Genomic DNA, 18108 nt, shown 5'->3' on the forward strand with positions numbered 1-18108 from the left:
CGATGAAATGCTTGGCTGGTCTAAGACATTCTGTTGCCTAAATTGACGGACAAGGTGGTGCCCTCATTCATACATGCACATGCGCACACACACACACACAGAAGTTGACTGACAGTTGAACTTTTGCATTGCTTTTCCACCACACCCGAGGACAACAGCTAGCTTACAAGATGCAGAGCGCAGGCCTCATTGCACACAAAGCTCTGTCCTCCAACGTGACCCAACAGTTTTCTGCACACACCAGCATTTGCTGCCTCATTCTGCCTAATGTTAGGGCCGGCCCTGCTGAAATCCTGAGAAAAGTGCACTGAGAGATTTTGTGGTGGTGGGTGCTACATACCCGCTCACGACCCAGCTATAGGTCCTCGGGTCCATCTTGCTTGATAGAAAGAGAGCGTGGCCCCACAGATGGTTTCTCATGGCCCAGTCCAGAGCTTCCTGCAAGAACCAATAAACAGCCAGCTCTCAACATTCCGTCAAACTCCCCTGTATTCTGTCACACTCCAGCATTGCTGAGAAACAGAAGCCAGTAGAAGGGACTGTGCAGAGAAGGGCTGGCTTAGTGGTCAGAGGCCAGGATTGAGTTCCACAGACAAGACATTGGTCAACCTGAGGCAGGGACATCAATGATGGACAGAAAGTCCAGACAGCACTGGGAAAAGACTGGAATGCTCTATGTCCACTCCTTCATATGAAATTATGAAGCTGGCATACATGGCTCCCTCTTCCTTGTCAAGATGCTAATGTGAATGCCAATAAACAGGTACCCACATGCATTTGTGGTGGCCCTGTGCCAAAATACAACCATTCTGGGTTTTAATTTTTCAAGGGACAGGTATGCATTTACCCTTTCTCTCCAGATGGCACTTATAAGTTTATTTGAAAATGGAGATGTACCTTCTCATTGTAGAGAGCTAGTGTCACATCTGCTAAAAGCAGCCAGGCCTGTTATCACCAGACACTGGAAAGACTTAGTTGGGGCTAACCTTTTATCATGCTTCAACAAAGTGTGGGAGACAGCCTTACTGGAAAATCTTACACACCAATTAAGAGTGGCAAGAGGGCAAAGCAAAACAGAAATTATTTGTGATGTGGTACAATTTTATTATGTATGTTAAAAATGATTCACACAACTTAAATCCACATCCAGCACCCAAAAGACTATGGATGATTCAATAAAATATATTTGACAACTCTGCCCCCTCCCCTCTCTCTCTTTCTATTTCCTATGTACACCAATATGTCTATTCAACATACAATGCTTTAATCTTCTCGTTATAAGAACTGTATAACGTGCTTTCACCAGTGCCCTTTGTTTTTTTTCCCTGTATTTAATAACTTTTTGCTTTATTATTTCTGTATTGCACAATTTTAAACAGGTGCTCTTTTACAGATGTGAAAACCTAAGTGCTTCTTAAAATTTAACAAGAGAGTTATTTACCAAACTAACAAATTATGAAAATGCCGTTGGGCATCAGACCATTGGATTGTCTCCCTTGACTGCCAGTGGCTGGCCGAGGTCACAAGCAAAAGTCTTTCCAAGCTCTGCTACCTCAAATCCTTTGTACAAGGTGCCAAGAAGAGAACCTGGGGCATTCTGTACCCAAAGCACAACCAAAGTTAACAGTTTTTACATAGTGCTTTGCTTTTTGATGCTACTTACAAGCAACGCTGTGAGGGAGGCCACCGCTGAAAAGGAACAGGCATGCACTGATTTTTGCTGGTGCGAACATTGCTGTAGCAGAAGTGGCTTCTGTGCTGCAGTGATTAATTTGTGATGGCTCAGACACAGGAGAAATCATTTGATGCAGCTGGGATATTTGTATGTGTGTGATCCAGGCCGTTTTCTGTGAATTAAACCCACAAGACTTGCCACAGAAGACATAAGCTTTCAGCTTACTTTTTTCCTGCCGTAAAAGAGGAGTTTGGTGAACTTCTCCACTCTTTGCTCTGGTGTGGCGGCACTTGGGACAATCTCCCCCGTGAGAAGATCTGGAGTCCCACAGCCCTGCACTGGCCACTCCTCATCCGTCAGGTTGATCAGGTTGGCTGCTGGCTCTTGCCTTTTGTACCTTTCCCGGCGCCGGCTGTCCTGCATCAGCAGCTCAGCTGTATCTGAGCCCACCATGGACTGCAAAGGGACGAGGAGAAAGCACAGTGGCTACAGGATTCAGACGTAATTGTAAACATTGCAAATTTTACAAATGTACCTAGTTGGACAACAAACAGCTCAAACTCCTGAAACTTGTGTACTGACACTACACAAATTCTCAAATTGCTATGCGTTCTTTTCTTAACAGCTTGCATTTTTAATTTATATTATTTATTTGCATAACGTTTTATGGGTCTTGACCGGTGAAAAGCAGGATAGATTGTTAAATAGACATGCATATTGCATGGTGCCAATTATGTCAAACCCTCTCCTTAAAAAATGGAAATAAAGGTGACATTTTAACACTTCTGACATTTTGAATATAAAACGTAGGATCGACGGTTTCAAGTTCATGCTGCACATGATTCAAATTTATTTCAGGTTTTACCGGAAAAGGCCAAAAGGTCTGCCTGGTATTATACCCAGACCTCAAAGCTGAACACTTGAGAAGGAAGAACAAATACCATGCCCTTTCTTCTAGGGTTTTTGGGAAAATAAGGGTAATGTAAGAATACCAGACGTGGGATGTGGGTGGCGCTGTGGATTAAACCACAGAGCCTAGGACTTGCCAATCAGAAGGTCGGCGGTTCGAATCCCCAGGCTGCAGTGAGCCCCCGTTGCTCAGTCCCTGCTCCTGCCAACCTAGCAGTTCGAAAGCACCTCAAAGTGCAAGTAGATAAATAGGTACCACTCTGGCATGAAGGTAAACGGTGTTTCCGTGCGCTGCTCTGGTTTGCCAGAAGCGGCTTAGTCATGCTGGCCACATGACCCAGAAGCTGTATGTCGACTCCCTTGGCCAATAAAGCGAGATGAGCGCCGCAATCCCAGAGTCGGCCATGGCTGGACCTAATGGTCAGGGGTCCCTTTACCTTTACCTTTAAGGATACCAGACATTGAGAAATCCTTCCAAAATCAATGGAAACCTGCACTCACTTCCCAGAGGCCTGGGTCCACACTGCACATACAGACTCCAACACCAAGGAAGACATCAGATATCAGTTGCAAAAGTGATTGGGGAGGGATAAAGGTGACGTCTAAGCAGAGGAAGTTGGTGAAAACTTGAACCACAAGGGGGTATGCTAGCCAGGCTCTCTAACTTATCTCTGCAAAGATTCGCCCCGTAGGAGATACACACCCCGTTCTGCCGGCAAAGGAGGAGGAGGAGTTTCCAAAGCAGGGCAGAATCTCTGCTTCGGCTGGAGTCCAGGTCACAGGCCACAGCTGCTCTGCGCTGGCAAAACGTCATCACGTCCACCTTGTGCAGATCCTCCCTGGAAGAGCAGAAAGGGAAGCAAGGACTTTCAGATCCACAGGTGGCCCAGATCTCGAGGACTGGGTAGATTTGGAGGGCTGCAGAGGACAAGATTCCCCATTCCTGCTATATAACATTTCCAAAGGCTTTGATGTGACCCCTCCAAACTGAATGCACTCACACACTCTTGTTGAAGCAAGTATCATCCCACAACTCTCCACGGCCCTTCCCCCGTCACGTTCCTTACTGCAAAAATTCCAATTCTGCAGGTAAGTTGGCTTACTGAGCAAGACCTCCCAATCAACTGCAACTGTGCAACCTGAATGTGTAGCTACATGACTGAATCCGTCCAGAAAACAGTGACTGAGCACCCTTCTCGACAACTCAGCAATCAATGCAATAATTTGAATGCATAAGCAAACCCTCTGGCTTTTGCCCAGGTGCTGGTGTGAGGAGAATCAAATAATAACGACAGTTTAAGAGAGCGTTCACCATGACAACTACTTGGGGGAGGGGGAGAACTTTTATTTCCACCTTCCCTCACCCTCAACTTTTTATTCTAATCCCGTATAATTAGAGCACTGTGACCTGTACAACATGTTAAAATAGCCTCCTGCAGCCCAAATGGCAGAAATGAAACACTTTCTTCAGGCTACTCTAGTGCCCGAAACAGAAAATCCAACCAGCACCCTTCCTCTGATAGACAAAGAACACAATTCACTGGGCAGTGTTTCTGTCACAAGAAAACAAAGAAGAGCCGCAAAGGAGGAGTTGTGTGCTCCTATTCATTTCAGTGGAGCTTGCACAGCTGAACACCCTGGTACACAGCGCCCCATGAGTCAGATCCCCTGACTCCCATTTTGCTACCCATCAATAACATCCAGAGCCTGTTGCCTGGGACGTCTCAGCTTGCTTCAGAGTAGGGCTGCCTCACGGCTACGGTGGAGAATGAAAACTTAAGTTGTACCCTTTCAGAGGTTGTGTACCTGATTAGAGGCCCTGGGAAGACTCTCAGTTCTTCCTGCTCAGCTGTATCATGTAGGATCACCTGGAAAACAAGGAAAGAGTCAGTGAATGGGATTCGGATGATTACCTGCACTCACTGCAGCTAAAGTGGTTGTAGAAAGTATGCTATGTTGTGCTTGTTTTAGTCATCTAGGGTTGCGTAAGCTCTTTGAACATCTTCCTGCCCTTGTCTCTCTTCCTGGGCCACACAATCAGCCAACTGCAAATTTGTTTGTGCAGCTTTCTGGTTTTATGCATATCTGAGGGATCAGAAGTGTGTGTGTGTGTGTGCGCGCACGCGCACACGCACGCACGCGCAAGCAAGCAAGCAAGCTGCCATTGGCTTGTGCAGTTTTCTGGGTTCGTGCTAATCTGAGGGATCAAAAGGGAAAATATATATTCTTCCATTCAGAAGCACACAGGAAATAATTACAAACACAGCCTGTATTTTAATACTTTGTTGGAAGCCGCCCAGAGTGGCTGGGGAAACCCAGCCAGATGGGCGGGGTATAAATAATAAATTATTATTATTATTATTATTATAAGAAACGAAAAAAAGAAGCAGAAGGCCTGAAAAGAGGAGTACCAGAAAGTGACAACTGATCCACCTGCCCCAAAACACCAAAACAAATAATCCGCAATCCCGAGGGGAGTTGTTTGGAGCCCAGTTTCCCCCAATTTACCAAATTATCCCCATTTCAGGTAAGCCCACATATACAGGGGCAAAGCATGGAGACTGGTGTCATTGAGGGATGTGGGCTATGCAAATAAAAACAGTTACAAACACATAGAAAATGTCTCTGTAGACAAGCCCTAACAATATTATGATGCCTGCACAGTAAATCAGCCAAAGATGAAAGGTAATGGCTTATCTGAGGCAACCTAGTAAATTTATGGTGGAGAGATTTGAACAATGATATTTGTGACCCCTTAATAACTAGAGTAGCTATTTCATAGGAATCCCCATGGCAAGGGGATCATAGAATAGGGTCTGCAATATGAATTCTTCCAGCTGCCTGCAGAATCTCTGCTTTCTTCCTTTTAAAAAGAATGTTTCTACTGGTTGTGATGAACCTTGAAATGGATGTTGGGTGTTTCTGCCAAACAGCTGGAAATCAGAGGGTGTCTAAAGACGCTTTAAGCAAACACCAGGGGACAGGCTGATGTTGGGAGGTGCCAGCACAAAGAAGACATTCCCAAATCCACAGATAAAGGAGTTGTTAAAACAAGGCTCAAAGCTGACTGACAGAAAAATAAAACAACGAGAGAGGTGAGGCAGGAATGAAAGAGTGAAGTCAGGACTCAGGAGAAAGAACTGTCAAAGCAACAGAGGGCAGATTTGCAACAATCCATCTCACTTCCAAGGGGCAAGTTAATGTTTACCTCCAAGCTGTGCATTTCGACAAGAGCAGGTTGCCCATCTGCTGGGTGATTAGGACATCCTCGGACCAGCTGCCCCCCAGCTCCAAAGCACACAGGTACATGAGGGACCCGAAACTTCAGAGGTGCCACAGGGTGAAGAGGAACTGGCAGGTCTTCTGCTAAATGACAAGACCGGGGCCGTTAGTGACTTGTCACTGGCTTAGGCCAGAGGCTGATCCCAGACTGACAAGAAAGCAAGCCAGCTAAAACGCACATCAAATAAGCTGCTCAGTGAACTGTAAATCTGAAAGCAGGCAGGGAGAATAACTGCCTTGTCATAGGGGGTGACAGTGAAGGGAACAGAACTCAACTCAACTCAACAATAGAAAGCAGGAAAGACATAGAGGAAGCTGATGGGGTAACACAAAAAGAGTTTGGCCAAGTTCAGGCACCTGTTGAGCAGCTGCAGTATTTGATTTGGGAAGGTGGGAGCTTTTGTGTTTACAGCCAGGTGTGGCCCCTGCATCACACATTATTGTAGATCAGGGCTGTGGAATCTGGCACTCTCCAGATCTTGTTAGACTCCTACAACTTCCATCAATGCCAAGCCAGTGCGTCCGATGATCAGTGATGTTATGAGTTGTGCTTCAACCACATCTGGATGGCTACAGGTTATACCTTCCTTGTTTTAGATCATGGGTCAGCAAACTTACTGTGCCTCGGGCCGGTGTCTCCAGCGCTGATCACATGGTGGGCCAGAGGGCGGGGAAGCACATGCCCATACGCGTGCGCACACGCTATTTCCAATACACTTCTGGGTCAGAGGAGCACTAGAAATAGCTTGTGCACATGTGCATGGGCCTCCTTTGACCCGGATGTGCACTGGAAATAACGCTTGCGCATGCACATGCACAAATAACACTTGCGCATGTGCACAAGCTATTTCCGGTGCTCCTCCTACCCGGAAGTGGGTAGCTGCGCAGCACCAGTAAGAGCAGGCAGTGTCAGTGGGCGGCGGGGGTTGCCGCAGGCCGGATAAACGAGTCCCTCGGGCCTTATCTGGCCCACGGGCCTTCGTTTGGGGATCTCTGTTTTAGATCCACAGGGAAGGGGGAAGATGCACAGCCAGGACCCCCACCACACAAAGACAGGGGCCATCCAGTAAGTGGCTGAAGTTTGTTTGACATGCCTCCTGCCAGACTCTGAGCCCCAGGCTAGAAGGATGCCTGTCGTTCGATGTGTCTGAACAAAGAACTGACTCGGTCTCACAGGAGGATGCGATTTCACAAGCAAAAAGGGTACATGGATAAGAAGTACAGATCACTACTCCTGCCAAACCTTCCCACAGCTTTTCTCCATCATAGTTTTTGTCTTCAGCTGAGCTCTGACACCAGAGTTAGAAAAGAACTTGGAGGTAATTTACGGGCAAATGGAGGGTTCTGTCCAAATCTGCTCCTGCACCATCCTTCTGCTTTTAAAACTCGAACCTCACCCCTCTTTTAGGTGATGGGAACACTCCCATGTTTAGACAAACAGCATCATTTATTTAATGTATTTCCACCCTGCCTTTTGGGGCAAGCCCTCACAAGGTGTCTTACAATGCAAAGGTTGAAAAGTAAAGGGCTGAACATGCACAATTAACAACACCAGATTAAAAACCTATATAGGGGGTCAGATTGGAGGGATGAAAAAAAATCCACGCAAAGAAAGAATGCACAGTGGTGGCCCTGATGCTAGCCTCAAGGTGTTGGCAAATGCCTTGGTCACCCACACACCAGATGTTGCTGCTGTTGGAATACCTTACCTGCCTGAATGGGGCTCCAGTCCTTGGAGGGAGCTGCTTCGTAGAGGCTGGAGGGGTCGTACATGTACTGGCTAAGCTCATAGCTACTCGAGCTGAGGCCCGATTCCTTATACTTTTGGAGCATGCTTGGTTCCTCAGGCAATGGAACCTACAATGGAGAAAAGGAGCGGGGAAGAGGCGGAATAGAAGGAACGGTGGTCTTGACAAAAGCAAAGGGAAAATGTACTGCAACGCCCTTTACAAAGAACTTTAAAGCTGGCATTTGCTCTCTAAGGCTCTCAGGCCTATCCACGTAGCACCAGCTGGGATGAGGGAAGAAGAAAGGATACCCTGGACACCCCCAAAGCTTGCACCTCATGCGCTGGAACACTGGTGCTCTCCTGGAATTTCCACTGGAATTCATCCTGAATCTGTCCTTGTTGCAAAGCATAACTGTAATTTATATCATAGGAGCCATCTTTCTTTGAAACGTAGTTGTCTTCGTAGGACTCATGTCTCTTAGACCTTATTGAAGAAGGGTAGCAAACGGGGGGGGAGAGATAGAGAGATTTTGTTTACAGAACTGTTGGCTGCACTCTCACAGAGAGCTCATGCATCTCCCCACAGGAGACCATGGTTATGCATTAAGGGCACATTCTCACATTCTCCTTTCCCTTCCTCCCCCACAACAAACACTCTGTGAGGTGAGTGAGGCTGAGAGACTTCAGAGAAGTGTGACTAGCCCAAGGTCACCCAGCAGCTGCATGTGGAGGAGCGGGGAATCGAACCCGGTTCACCAGATTACGAGTCCACTGCTCTTAACCACTATACCACATTGGCCTGCAGAGTGCGTATCCCGGGACTATATTCACCTGGCAAAGGTCTCAGGAGCCTCCTGTGGGGAAACGTGCTTCCCTGAGGCACATTGCAAGAGCAGAGAGTCACTAAGTGTCCTTCACAGACACTGGATTAAGGAGATCTTAGTCATTTCCCAGTTGGGTGGGTCAGCTCATGGGATTTCCTTACCAAACTGGAGTCCCATTGTGATGCTCTGCAAAGCCGCTGCTTTCCACCCGATGTTGATCTCTGTAATAGTTCTGGTCCCAGTAATTTGTACCTTCACCCCAGGTATCTCTCTGTCTTGGATCTACATACTCAGAGAAAATAAAAAGGAGCAGCTCTACCTCCAGGCATCTGCAACATTTAAAAACTGATAAAGCTACCTTGGAGACACCAGATACGATTGCCTTTTGTTGTCAAAGGGGCTATGCTTAGAAACAAAGTACCGTATTTTTCGCTCTATAAGACGCACCAGACCACAAGACGCACCTAGTTTTTGGAGGAGGAAAACAAGAAAAAAAATATTCTGAATCTCAGAAGCCAGAACAGCAAGAGGGATCACTACGCAGTGAAAGCAGCAATCACTCTTGCTGTTCTGGTTTCTGGGATAGCTGTGCAGCCTGTATTCGCTCCATAAGACGCACACACATTTCCCCTTACTTTTTAGGAGGGAAAAAGTGAGTCTTATAGAGCAAAAAATACGGTACATCTGATTACAGGAGGCCATTAAAAGCCATGTACACTAGAGGGTTTTTTACACATGTGAATGCACAAACATAGGCAACATGTGTGCACATACTTACACACCGGAACTTACAAATGTTTGTTCATTCTTAAAATTTCTATATTGCCCCTCATCAATGATACAAGGTCTGTTCACTATAATACAAAACAATTCCAATAAAACCATATGAAAAAGTGCCAGAATCCATAGTAGAACAATCAGCTACACCCCAGGCACCAGGATTATCAACTCACAAATGCTCAGAGGAACATTTATAATTTGTTAGGCTCAGTCAAAGGCTCGCTCAAAATCTACCTTCAGATTAAGAAAGGTCTATGTAAGATTGAAACCTGGCAGGGGCAAAATGGCCTTCCCCTCTCCATCTGGCCCAAGTTCACACCTAAGCCATACCCTGTGTCCCCTCACCACGCTTTATATACGTGGTGTTTTGAGTGTTTTTTGCCAGATTGAAATATGTCCTTGGACTCTGATCCTGCTTTTGCCTGCCTGTCTGAATGGAGAAGGGTGGGTGTGGGTGGAAACTAACTGTCAGGGGCTCGGGAGCAGGAGCACAGGGGAGAGAGGAAATGGAGAGCGAAGGGGAAGAATCCGAGGGCAGCGTAGGGGAGTATGACAGTGACCTGAGAGATTCCATGAGCTTCTCCAGCGAATCAGAAGATTCCCAGAAGGGGGCGCTGATGGTCAGGGCAAGGGGGGTCCCAGGGGGAACGCACCAGAAACAAGGAGCCAGCAGGGAACCCCAAAGCAGCAGCGGGGGATCAGGACCAGTTTCCCCACCAGAGCGTAGTGGGGGGGAAGAGTCACATGTGTCAGGGCCAGCGTCTCCTCCAGGGGGGAGAGAAAGTGAGTCAGGGCTGACCACGCCTCCAACGGAGAGTGGGGGGACGGAGGGGAGGTCAGTTGCAGCTAGCCCACCCGAAGGGGGAAGCAGTGACAGCAGCAGTGAAACGGTCAGGAGGAAAGTTGCCGGCTGGGCGCGCGCGCCAAGTTCAAATGTACAGGCGCGAGGGACAGCAGGAGACCCGGATTGGGAACCAGCTCCTAAAGCCCGCCGGAGGGAGGGGGAAGGCTCAGGGGATTCAGCGTCAGAAGAGTCTAGAAAGGGCGAGACCCCGACGGACAGGCGGAACCAGAGGAGGAAAGAGCAGAGGAAGAGGTGGAGCAAGGCTAGAGTCTTAAACTGGTGTCTGGGGGGAGGAGATTCAGACGGAGCTTCAGCGATCTAGAGTTTGAGACGTAGAGCTGCACGCTGCGGCTCTGGAAGTGAAACTGAACTTCAATAAAGACTTTCGTACTTAACAACGAAGCGGCGTTGGTCCTTTGTGAGCTGGGATCTCGGGCAGCTCTGACACTAACCTACTGTGTAAAGGTAAAATTCACACTCGTGCCCCGCCCACTTTAGCCTCTGGTTCTGCCTTCCACTTGCATGTGGCCAGTCTCTAGCTCTCCTAGAAAGAAAATTATGCAGCAAAATGTGCCAGTACTTTCTAAGCAATTTCTGTGAAATGAGAGTGGTGTTGGCTACCACGTTTATTTTTTCTGAGAGAGAGAGCTCCATATTCAGGACCAGCAGAACATAGATGATTTCCCATGGTAAGTATAAGGTTGCCAGGAGCAGCTGTCTCTCTAACTCTATGTCATGCCATGGTCCCGGTGGCAGCCATTTTGTGTTATGCCATGCCCACTACATGGCAGCCATTTTGTGACTGGCACCCCCAGCACTCTCTCAAAATTTGAAATGTGCCCACTAATCCAAAAAGGTTGGCAACCGTTGTCTTACTATATTGTATCCAAATTGTGCATGGTGGTTCCTCAGATTAAGGAGTGAATATTCGCCTACGGTTGGATAGTGTTGGACATCATTTTAAATCAAGATAACAGGCTGAACCTTTCAAAACTTCTAGATTCTATCCACCAATTTCAAAACTGCACTGATTTTTTGGTTTCTTAAAATTCCTGCATAACTCAAGGTATAAATGTATTAGTAAATAAATAAATCTGGGACTTTCAGGGTCTGTAAATGGGTCCCACGAAATGTGGTGACATTTAGGCTCAGAACTAGTTCTGAAAAAGTACTGAGAATTTTGAGCCTGTGAGACAAAAAAAATCACATTCTTGCTGAGATGGACTTCTTTTTTTCTTTTCTTTTTTAAAAAAATCCAGAATTTATCAAATGAGGAGGGTCATTGAACATAGCAAATGAGACAATGGTAAATCTAACCACAGAGAATTGTTGGGCTGTGTACATTTAAAGCACGTCTAAAATACATGAGTTCCCCCAAAGAATCCTAGGAAGAGTAGTTTGTAAACCACAGTTCACACAATTTATTTTCTTGGTTGGGGAAAATAATGGGGATTCAATGTGGTTTCCGTGTGTGGTGTGTACACAGCTGATGGCCTTTTACAACACAGAGCCATGAAGGATAGACAGAGGTAGAGAACAAGCATGGCGTAAGGAAGGCTTTGAATATGTACACACTCACACACCACCAGAATGAATTCCAGAATTCCTCTTCAACTCAGTTCCATCAAGTATTTTTAAACCAGTTTTGTTTCTGTGGAGAATGCAGTACCTCGCTCACTCTGCCAGGTTTGGGGGTATCTCTGGTAGTCGCCATGCGCATAATCTTCCACAAAGGTCCGATGATGGTCTTCATAACCTTGCCTGAAGCGTGGCCCAAAGGAGAGAGAGAGCAGAAAGGGAGATGGAGGAAGCTGCTTTGGGTAACTGTCTAAATTCCTCGTTATTTGTGAGGATAAAAAAATCAGGAGGGAAATGCTGTCAGAAACAGTTCCAAAAACTGCTATGGAAGATAATAAATGGACTATAATGACCACTTGGTAATTGAAATGACCTTCTCTCCCACTTCCAGCTCTGTATTTGATCATTGAAAAATATGAATACAGACCACAAACAAATCCCTTGATTTTCTACTTACTTTACCTCACCGATGCAATGAATAGCTAGCCTGTCTATAATTCACCAGGGTGAATTGTGAGAGGAGACAAGGCAAATGAGATCAGGAACGAGAGCAGGAGCAAGTTACAGGATAAAGAAGCAGTGTGACTACAACAGTAGATGTGATATAGGAGATACATAGGCCCAAATCAGTTAAAGCAGGAAATAGTGGTTTCTGCTATGTAAACAAGCTGCAGCAAGCATAATGTTTGTATACTCCTCTTCTTTCACAAGCTTTCAGTTTCAGTTCTGAACTAACCACGGTTCCCCATAGCATCCAAATTAAGGGAACTGTGGTTTGTTTCAGACTATGTTTAGTGAGAACTAGTTGGGAGCAAACGGTGATTTCAGGACCTGTTTGTTTTCTGGAACAATAGTTTAAATCAGGGTTAGCCAACATGGTGCTCTCTAGATTTTGTTGGACTCCAACTTCTATCAGCCTCCACCAGCATGGCCAGTGATTAGGGATGATGGGGGCTGTAGCTCAGCAACTTCTGTAGGGCTAATAATAATAATAATAATAATAATAATAATTTATTTATACCCCACCCATCTGGCTGGGTTTCCCCAGCCACTCTGGGTGGCTTCCAACAAAATATTAAAATACAATAGTCTGTTAAACATTAAAAGCTTCCCTAAACAGGGGTCCATGCGGATATCTGCTAAAAGTCTGGTAGTTGTTGGCTAAGCAAACAACAGTTTCCTAATTCGGGCATCACTGAGAACTGTGGTTTGTGTAAACCTGGAAGTGAAAGCTTCCAACTTCTCTGCAGATGCATTAGGGGAGGAGAGAACAGCCAAAACTCATCACAGCTTGTTCATATAGCGGGGAAACATAAGGCCTGAACATGAGGTCTTAAATGTGCAGTGCCCCCGCTCACCAACCTCAGACGCACAGGCTCCTCTTTAGACCTCTGTCAAATTAGCTCAAAAATCTGATGCATTTGGAAGTGTGCACCCCAACATCATCCATGCTGGAAACGCCTATAGTTATCCAATGTCTGAATCAGACCATTGTTTTTTCAGTGATTTTTAAAACTATTTACTGGGGTCAGAGGGAGCTCCAAATTAGTTTGGGGTAGTGCAGCAGGAAAGGGCCTGTGTAATTCTTTCTCCCTGGGCATTTTCCAGCTAAAAATCCCACACACAATCTCCTTCTTTCACCCCAGCAGAAAAGATCTGCAGATCCAGTAGATTTCCCACACACAGAGAGAGAGAAAGCTACTAGAGGGATCCTGTAAATGAGGAGATAGTTATCCCTCTCTTCCTCCTTTGGAACTACTTGGATTAAATGCTCTGATTTGGAGTTCCACACAGCTGCATTAATATAAAAAAAACAAACAAACATTGCAACTGAAGTGATAAATGAATGTTTGAGGCCCTCTGTACGAAACAGAGAAGGGGTAGGAGACTATATGGAAGAAGAAGCTCTGCTGATCTCTCTGCAAAGTTCCCCAATCCTTCTGAGTGTTGTCTTTCTCAAGTCATAATAATAATAATAATAATAATAATAATAATAATAATAATAATAATTTATTATTTGTACCCCACCCATCTGGCTGGTTTTCCCCAGCCACTCTGGGCGGCTTCCAACAAAGATTAAAAATACATTAAAATATCACACATTAAAAACAGTCTGTTTTCCCCTAATAATAATAATAATAATAATAATAATAATAATAATAATTTATTATTTGTATCCCGCCCATCTAGCCAGGTTTCCCCAGCCACTCTGGGCGGCCTCCAACAAAGATTAAAAATACATTAAAATATCACAAATTAAAAACTTCCCTGAACAGGGCTGCCTTCAGATGTCTTCTAAAAGTCAGGTAGTTGTTGTTCTCTTTGACATCTGGTGGGAGGGCGTTCCACAGGGCGGGCGCCACCACCGAGAAGGCCCTCTGCCTGGTTCCCTGTAGCTTTGCTTCTCGCAATGAGGGAACCGCCAGAAGACCCTCGGTGCTGGACCTCAGTGTCCGGGCAGAACAATGCGGGTGGAGACGCTCCTTCAGGTATACTGGACCGAGGCCGTTTAGGGCTTTAGAGGTCTTACCTTGAATATGACCGGTTGGGATAGCCAGTTTCATAATACTCTGCTCTGGAGTTTGGCCTCCTATAGTCCTGGAGTCTTGGGTGATGGGCAGCCTGGTGGTATTCTACTCGAGCATCTGGCCAAGGCTGAGACCTAGCCCAGGGTTCATGGTGGTACAGCCACTCAGTGCTGTGCCTGGATTGAGGCGGTGGAATGCCATGGGAAACTGCCCTCCATGGGCCCCTCTCGTAGCCTTCCATGTGGGGAACATGTCTCCCTTGTGGCTGGGGCTGCTGCGGTGGGACCCATGGGTCCATCTTGTACTCTCTGCAGGGCCTGCTTTCGTTCAGATTTCCTTACCAAACCTGCTTCGGCTTCCTGCAAAGATAAGCATAATTGTAAGAGAGGTGACACAACAGAAACAGCCCGTCTTTAAAATGAGATACACAAAATCCCAAGGTTTCCATGCCTCATGGTCCTCCGAGAACACGCATTGGAGCACATGGGCAGTAGCCTGCAAAGGGCTCCCGTGTAAAAAGCAAGGAAGCCCTTTGACAAGCTCAGTGGCAGGGCAGGTCACAGGTTCAATACCTGGTGTCTAAATAAATGCACTAAAATTGTATGACTTGGTGCAAAAGATGCGTCTGTGTAAACACGTTGTATTTTACTTTGCTTTATTTTGAACACTGAGTTTGTTCAGAGGTTGACATTTTAGGCACAGAGTTCTGACAGGCTAGGAACACTGAATGGACAGAATTCAACATGACTGATCTCAACATTTAACAACAAGAATTACAAAGCACTTTTTCTAAGTCCTCAGAGAACTTCACATACACTATTTCAGCATCTTACAGCAGTCCTGTAAAACTGTGGCTGGCATATGACCAACTAATAAACTCATAACTGAAGTGAAAACTGAATTGAACACTTATTTGCTCTCTCAACTAGTACATCCCTGTATTCAAAACACACCTGCGAAGAAATCTTAAATGCCATGTTCTGTAAGAGCAAAAGGTATTTCTTCCCCTGCTGGCCCATTTTTTAAAGTAACCCATGTCCCCTATATTTTGCACTGCTCATCTTTGTCAAGCCATCTTCGGCAAGTCCTAACATCTGACCCTACACAAATGGTACTGACTCAATTTATTTTTGCTTTTGTTTCACACCCACATCCTAGCAGAGCAAACCGAGTTTCAATGGGATGTTCCAGGATAAATCCTGGAGTGAGCAACAATATTCCCACCAACACGTGAGCTTGTTTACACACGCAGACACACAGACACACCACACCTGTTTAAAAGTGAGACCACCAGCTACAGCTCTAAATGCCGGCCTCAGTCCTTCTCGTCCCCAAAGGCAGCTGTCAAAGTCCGCCTGCCACATCACTTGATGGCTCACTAACTCTGAGCCTGCGCTGGGTCAAGGCTCCCTGCTTCTTCCTGTGCCAAAGTCCCAGCCACTTCCATAGCACTGATTAAGCCGGGCAAAGGGCGCCTGGCCTGCTTGCTCAGAGACAAAGATACCTGTGGCTGTTTGTAAACGGCAGAGGGGATCCTTAACAAACAAACAAAAAAGGCAAAAGAGTTTTCCATTTGTAAAAATACCAGGGACCAGGAGAATTTGAAAACCCAGTATAGGGATGGCATGAATGTTCAGCATTTATTTTCTTTTTTTCAAAAAAATTTATTGGTTTTCCCAAAATTATAAACAAATAAACAAACATAAATTATAACCTTATTAAAATTACACTTATTAACATTGCTAAGTGACTTCCTTGCTTCCCCTTGGTTGAATTTCAATGCATATCCTTTTAACGGTTTTCCAAATCATAGTTCTTACAAATTTAACTTGAACATTAACATCCTTAAATCTTTTCATTTTGAGACTGAACGTATTAATTCATCACTTAACTTATATAAAATCCTAAGCCAATCAAGTATCTGCAAGCTGTTTCCAATTAACTTATTTAACTAAATAATCGTTAAATTTTGTCCATTCTTCCTGATACTCCTCCTCCTTCTGGTCGCGGACTCTTCCGGTTAGGTCAGCTAGCTCCGAAAACTCCATCATCTTCATCTGCCATTCTTCCACCATAGGTAACTCTTGTGTTTTCCACTTGTTAGCCAGCATTTTTCTTTTTCTTTCTTTCTTTCTTTCTTTCTTTCTTTCTTTCTTTCTTTCTTTCTTTGCACCACAGTCTTTTGCCTCACATCTTCAAACATCCTTCTGCAGGCATAAGGGCCCAAAAGTTCTTCTTTTTTGGTACTGAAAAGTAAGTTGCTCCAAGAAGGAGGTGTACAGAGGATTGCCTTCCCTGAAAGAAACTGTTCCAAAGCAATGTGCAGCAGCAACTGGTGAAAAAGCACTGTATGTTGCAGGACTAACTGCACACTCTGAACCATGCGTGGCCCATTCAGAGGAAGTAAACCCCACCAGACTTGGCATGTCACCCCGTGACATCTTTTCGACAGTCGTCCACATTGTATTTTGCAGTTTGTTTGTTCTTTGTATTATTAATTGAATTTATATACCACTCTACAGTGGTACCTCAGGTTAAGTACTAAATTCGTTCTGGAGGTCGGTTCTTAACCTGAAGCTGTTCTTAACCTGAAGCACCACTTTAGCTAATGGGGCCTCCCGCTGCTGCCGTGCTGCTGGAGCATGATTTCTGTTCTCATCCTGAAGCAAAGTTCTTAACCCGAGGTACTATTTCTGGGTTAGCGGACTCTGTAACCAGAAGCGTATGTAACCCGAGGTACCACTGTATATCCAGAGGTCTCACATAAAGTTTCCATCCTCCCCCCCCCCATCTTCACTAATGTAATTATTTAAACAACTGGTGCTTACACACACACACACACACACCCTGCCCCCAGCTAGACCTTTCTGTGCTTAAAAATCTACCAGTCAACATGCCCACTTGATTTAAGCATTTTAGAGCAAAGTTTTACACAATTCCTGCCAGGGTTAATTCCTTGGGATGCAGCTGAAAGAAAACACAAACCAGCCTGCAAGTGACTTTAACGTACAAAAGAAGGATTATTAGAATCAAAGGCTCCCCGCCCACCTCCAGAGAGTGATCAAGTTTCCTAAAGGCGTTAACAAGTTGCATTTCATGCATTCTGCTTTTTTTCCCTGTCTTTCCAAATTTTGAAATTGCGCCCCTCCCTTGCTTGCCTTCTTCTTTGAAATGACTTCCTTTATTTATTGCTAATGCTTTAAAAAAAAGGGGGTTTACTTACACCACCTATCACTAAAACAAAGTCTTTGCTTATGCCTCTGCATCCCATCGTGACAGCAAGCTGTGCTTCTGTCTGCCTTATTAGCATAGCCACGCCCACAGGCATTCCCCGCCACGTCAGCTAGTCGGAACCTTCCGGCTGGGATCCTTGCTTGCCGCCGGAACGTTAGTTACGCGCACTAGAAGTAAGGGAAACGGTGCATTGGCACCGCCATTTAGAGAAGGTCACTTCGCTACTGGACAGAGGAATGAATTCCTTGGGCGCCTGCAAAGCGTTTTTTTGTTTTTTTTATAAGAAATATTTATTAAGATTTCACAAATACAAACATACAAAACACATAATAACAAAAGAGAAAAAATAAAAATAAAACGATAAATAAAACATACAAAAACAACAAGAAAAATTAAAAACAATTGTTTTTCATAACATAAAACTCGTTTGCTTGTTTCTTTGACTTCCTCGCACCTCCCCTTCTTGTATTCCCATTTAAGTAATCAAATCAGCAAATCCTTACCCTCTTTCATTTATCTTATCTCTATAACTTAACATTTTATAACTCAGTCTTTTCATACATTATCAATTCATTTTTGCATATTCTTATTAACTTTGTTGCCAATACCACTTATTTCCAATCCAACACCATTTTAGTTATTTTTTTAACCTAATTAACCCTTCTTCCATATTCTTAAAGCATTACAGCTGGAAACCACTCAATTTCTATCCAACATCGTTCTAA

General features: G+C 45.1%; 1 protein-coding gene across 4 annotated transcripts in view; it reads right to left on the reverse strand.

Annotated features, from left to right (window-relative positions):
* SEC16B (SEC16 homolog B, endoplasmic reticulum export factor) overlaps nucleotides 1-17459 on the reverse strand; it is a 49684-nt gene extending 32225 nt beyond the window's left edge. For 2 of the 4 annotated variants that reach the window (XM_083621582.1, XM_083621581.1), the window contains exons 1-11: nucleotides 17373-17458; nucleotides 14152-14508; nucleotides 11713-11804; nucleotides 8581-8701; nucleotides 7929-8079; nucleotides 7576-7723; nucleotides 5793-5947; nucleotides 4391-4452; nucleotides 3288-3423; nucleotides 1901-2131; nucleotides 341-438 (exon numbers count right to left, since the gene is read on the reverse strand). In XM_083621582.1, the coding sequence (XP_083477708.1) occupies nucleotides 341-438; nucleotides 1901-2131; nucleotides 3288-3423; nucleotides 4391-4452; nucleotides 5793-5947; nucleotides 7576-7723; nucleotides 7929-8079; nucleotides 8581-8701; nucleotides 11713-11804; nucleotides 14152-14447 (1490 nt within the window). In that variant the 5' untranslated portion in view covers nucleotides 14448-14508; nucleotides 17373-17458. Of the gene's footprint in view, nucleotides 1-340; nucleotides 439-1900; nucleotides 2132-3287; nucleotides 3424-4390; nucleotides 4453-5792; nucleotides 5951-7575; nucleotides 7724-7928; nucleotides 8080-8580; nucleotides 8702-11712; nucleotides 11805-14151; nucleotides 14509-15420; nucleotides 15685-17372 lie in introns of all 4 variants that reach the window. The other 2 variants (XM_083621579.1, XM_083621580.1) reach the window with 2 other exon arrangements.
* Nucleotides 17460-18108: the final 649 nt, after the last annotated feature.

This window comes from Podarcis filfolensis, assembly GCF_964270895.1.
Source record: "Podarcis filfolensis genome assembly, chromosome: 6".
Lineage (NCBI taxonomy): Eukaryota > Metazoa > Chordata > Lepidosauria > Squamata > Lacertidae > Podarcis > Podarcis filfolensis.